The 5,203-nt window shown below is 37.1% G+C and overlaps 1 protein-coding gene across 1 annotated transcript; it reads left to right on the top strand.

Moving 5' to 3' along the window:
* Positions 1–591: 591 nt before the first annotated feature.
* Positions 592–2,010, top strand: LOC138857721 (uncharacterized). Its single transcript, XM_070111368.1, has one exon. It carries the CDS (start codon positions 592–594, stop codon positions 2,008–2,010), a length of 1,419 nt encoding a protein of 472 aa, XP_069967469.1.
* The last annotated feature ends 3,193 nt before the right edge of the window (positions 2,011–5,203 follow it).

Genomic DNA, 5,203 nt, shown 5'->3' with positions numbered 1-5,203 from the left:
TAAACTGATCTTTCGAATCAACTTTTGCTGTATTTTAAACAGTTCTTGAAGTTTCTTAAGGAATAGCGAAAAATTTTTTTTTAGAGCAGGTAGCAATTAATATTACTTACTTTTCTTTTGTGCACAGAGCTGAAGAATAGGAAGCATACTTTTTTTTCCTTTCTTCGTAAACTAGAGGTAATCTGTTTGAGTGAGAAGGGTATTGTTTCAATTACGTATAACATTTTTTATGGGTTTTCCAAGGTATTTAAACTCTATATTAAAGTTAGTCGTGAAACTAATTAAATAATTGTTCCACGCAAGTTTTTTATCGCTTCTTTTGTATATTTACCCGGAAATCAACTAAGGATCTCAAAAGGATAAAGCTTAAACAATTTTGTTAAGGTCATTAAAAAGTATAAAACAACAAATCAACAACAATAATCGCTACCTGCTAGCTTAAGCCACCAAATTTAAAACCCATAATCCTTCTAACATCTACCAAACCGCACTAAATTCGCTATAAATTGCTGCTAAATATTGCAGTGTGAATCAGTTAGTGCTTAGCTTAGACAGACGCAGTATCGTCAAGATAGAAAAATAACCGTAAACATGATAAATAAAAGTATTCGTGTTTTTCTTACGAAAAATCTAAATAGTAACCCTTATGAGGCTTATGGCGATGTTCGTGATTATATTGTGACCGAAGCGCACGAGTACATGGTATTCAAACGTGAAATTGTGCAGATTGAAAATGCAGTATATCAAGGTTTCGAGCTCAAGGCAAGATCTTTAAAAGATATACTAAATGGTCAACTTTTTTATTACTGTCCATGTCGTTGTGGTTTCGTATATGATACGAATCTGGTACCTCACCGCCCAATCGCTGTGGAATACATCCCTCAGCCGGGACAAGTGGAGCCACAAGATTTTGAATTAAAACAATATTTCTTAGATATTCAACGGCAACAACATGGACACCAACCTCAGTTGCTACAACAATTGATGGAGCAACCACATCAATTTATGATGCAATATCAAAATTATATCAGTCAACATCATGCCGGATTTCTGCATCTAAGGGCACCACTGGAGCTCGGAAGACCGTGTCAACATTTCAAAGCTGCACCCGTAAAGATTGGTGCACAGCACCCACAAGTTGTAGAGCCATTGCAAAATTTGAATGTGTCCAATTATCAACAATTGGCTGCTGCTGAAGAAGAAGTAGACGTACAAACAGATGAAGATGAGTTAGAAGAACAAGATCACATAGTAGTTGATGATGAACACGAGCAGCTGGAGGTTTTTGCTGATGATGAGGAAGGAGAGAGGGAGAAAGAGGTGGAAGAAAAAGAGCATATAGTGATTGTTGACCAAAAAGAGGAGAAAGAAGAACAGCTGGAAATTGTTGCTGATGATGAGGAAGAAGAGAGGAAAGAAGAGGTAGAAGAAAAAGAGCATATAGTGATTGTTGACCAAAAAGAGGAGGAAGAAGAACAACTGGAAGTTGTTGCTGATAATGAGGAAGAAGAAGAGGAGGAGGAAGGAGAACAGGAGCATATTGTGGATGATGATGATAAAGAAGAAGAGTTTGAAGAACATGAACCTATGGATATTTCTGATGAGGAAGAAGAAGAAGAAAATGAGCATATGGAGTTTTCTGATGAAGAAGAAGAACGAGAGCACATAGCGCCACCACCATTTCAAGAACAGCAGCAAGATGTTGCTGAAGAAGAAGATGAGGACGAGATAGAAGAAGAGGAAGAAGAACAGGAGCGTGTGTTGCCACAACAATTACAAGCAAAACCAATACAATGTTACGCCATTTCCTCGACAAGTTCGGACGACTCAGATGAGGAAGCAATATTTATGCACGACGGTTTTCCACCTGCCGTTCATGATTGCAATGTTATTCAAAGTCGGAAAATAAGTAGTACTACAAAAGTGGATGCGGATGAAAGTGACTACCTGAATGGCGAAGACGGCGAAATCGATTGGAGTACAGACAGCGCCGATGAAGATTACTATTGATCACTATTACACACAGATGATCATCACATTCAAGCGTATGGTGGGTGTTATACCCGCTTCAGTTGGGTGTAGGTATACCAACTAGAGCGGCACGGGTTTTATTCTTAGCCAATGGGATATCTTGTAAACTTTCGTGGTTCACATTTGAAGGCAGTTTCAAGTTCTCGAAAGTTGTGCGTTGTTAAAGAGCAACGTGCCAGTCACTGCTCCAAGCACAAGTTGGCATACATAACAAATATGGCTAAAGGCTTGGGGAGAATACTGTAGTAGTCAATTATTTCATATAGTTACTTGGACATTTATGAATTCATTGCTGTATATAAAAAGTATGTATGATTTTGTAATAAAAGTAGTAAGCTACTTAAAGAGAAATATCGGAAAATGCTGTCGGAAATTCAAAAATCTGTACAAAAATTAGATAATACCGATAAGGTCATAAGAAAATATGATTTTTTTTACTAAATAGGACTAAATAGAAAAAAAGTACTCAGTTAGTCGGACATTAAAAACTTCTTATAAACGTTCTACATATTGAGAGGCAAGAAATGTTTTATGTAATAAAGACAGGTCCCGAAAGAAATGACTTAAATTGACACTTCATAACCAAGTCTTAGAAATGAAATACAATGCCGCGTCGAGTTTTATTAAAAGCGCTACCACATTATATATACCGAAAATTCTTGGGTTACTCCCAGCAATTATGCATAACAGCAAACAAAGTTTCAGCTCTTAATTTTATTAACCACCACTTCTAACTTGTCTCCCTTTTGAGTATGTATGCAGGCATATATATAGTGATCACAAATCAGATGTTTCCTTTGACAAGTTGTTAATAAAATACTCGTAGTCTTGGCTGACATATATACAACAGCCTTCGCCCGGGGAGTCTGTCATTGTGTCAGCTGTTGTAGTCACTAAAAATCAAATGAATTTGCACTTAATTTGTTAAAGCAGTTAGTGCAAGGCGTTACCAGCATTCACCTCTGCATAGCCCCGTAACAGAGCTCACTTGAACCAACCGACCGACCGAATTTGCTTGACCACCTCTTCTTGTTCGCATAAACCACAAGCAACACCTACAACACAAACAAAGTAGAGCAGAAAGCAAATTTTAACGATATACCGCCCATTCGATTCGTAGTACGTCGGCCTGTCCGTATGGCACCCAGTTCGTACTCAAACCCGGAAGTGTCCACTCATCTGTGGCAACTTGACGTGCAACTCACTTTAATCCTCATTTCCTTGCTCGCCTTGTTCGGCTCAAGTATTTACACAAGGTGTGTATTTGCATTTGTCTGTTTGTCAGTGTACGTATGTATGTATGCATGTATTTATGTGGGTTTGTGTGTGTTCTGGAAACTTTCACCTTAACTACTTGGGAAAAAGCTGAAGTGTAAATTGTATGAGTGTGGGAAAAATCTGCTTTCGTTTAGCGTTAAGTGCCATTCAGTTGTTTAACGCTTCCGTATTTTCATTTGCAGCTGTTGCTACTTTTGTTGTTGTAATTTTTTTCCTATTTTACTTCATTTTTGCATTTCGTAATTTAACAGGTGATTTTTATGCTCAAAGCGAAAATTGGTAGTATTATTGGACCACTGGGTTCACAGTTTGGAACGCTATAAAACAATTATTCTCAAATATTATAAGAGTTTGCAAGAAAATATACCTCTAACTTTGAGGTTAGGGATTATCGAGGCTTTTGGGGTGTAGAACTGTCGAAAAGGTTAAAAGTTCTTCTGTTGTGGTTGTACCTTGCAAGTACTTTAAAGCTGCTGACTACTCACCAAACAATTTCCCAGCACACATTGAACACTACAGGCTTCTACATCTGTAAGAAAGCATATGTACACCTCGGAGACCTGTGGCGTGAGGTTTTTGGGATATATACCATCTTTTTAAACTAATCTGTGTCCTGAATATTGCATATATTACTTGTGTTGTCTGTTTCAAAGGTTAGTTATGGTTAAACAATACTTTCCGCCGGCCTACAATTTCCTCATGGAGCGTAGGTCCTTCGTCAGTAAGTTATGTGCTGTGACAACTCAGTTTATACCTTCGCTAGTACAATATTATTTCATGAATATTATCGTCTTTCCCCACGTAAAAAATTTCCAATCTGTACTCGTATTAATTGGAAGACCAGATCTGCAAATTTAAGCAATCAATATGGCCCCTAGGCTTTGCATAATTTCTTTAAAAATTCAAGAACTGTACCGCATTTAGAACTTGTTTGTATGTTATACCTATAAACGATTACGTGTTAAACAATTAAGTGTCCACTGGGTATATAAACCTTTCACTTGCCAGCAAACTTGCACACCGTTACGCCTTATTTTTATACTAGTCTAAAATTTGATGTAAAAATCCATTATTGTATGTTATTTGTATAAAATATTTATTTATTTACGCATCTATTTACTTTCTCTCACTGATTTTCTGGCGAAATGTTACAGTCCAGTACACTACAGATTCTAGCTCTTGCCACGTCTCCTTCCAAAAAAATTAGCTTCAAAATCTGACGTGTAAAACATTTTTCTTTTCTTTCCTTACTGACTTTATGAAAATCAAATTGAAGTTGACGGCGAAAAACAAAAAAAAAAAAAAAAAAAAAAAAAAACACACACTATAAGAACAAGCACTCTGTTGGTATTAGTTTGCGAACCGTGCAGCCTCTCCCGAACTGTCGACTTACACAACATAATGATTGTGTTGCTTTTGTTTTGTACCGTTAGTAATTTATCAAAATTCAATTCGTTAACAAAAACGAAAAAAAATTGGTCGTTGCTTGTTGTTGTTGTTATCCTATTATCCTCCTTTTCTTTTATATAGCACCTTTGACAGAAACCAGCGCTGTGAAATTCCTCTTCGTTTATTAGTCACAGGCGTTTCTGCCATCAACACTCTTTGCACGTTCTCTTCCACTTCCTGGTTGCTCCTTTTTGTTGTACTCAAGCAATCCTCTTCCGCCTTTTCTTGTGCCCCAATCTTGTCTGCGCGGCGTTCAAGTATGCTAATAAGCAGAAATTTTGCATTCGTCGAAATACGTAAAATAAATATTTGGGTAAAAATATCGTGTGTTGCATTGAAGGTGTTGGGTATAGGAGTTAAGAGCAAGCAACAGGAGAAGGGAAGCTACTTAAGTACAGTGTTTCCAGAAATGTAAGCATAAAGATTCTTCTATCTTATCGTTTAT

This window comes from Bactrocera oleae, chromosome 6 (assembly GCF_042242935.1).
Source record: "Bactrocera oleae isolate idBacOlea1 chromosome 6, idBacOlea1, whole genome shotgun sequence".
Classification (NCBI taxonomy): domain Eukaryota; kingdom Metazoa; phylum Arthropoda; class Insecta; order Diptera; family Tephritidae; genus Bactrocera; species Bactrocera oleae.
Note: the sequence above shows the minus strand (reverse complement) of the source record. Positions and strands in the feature narration are given on the sequence as shown.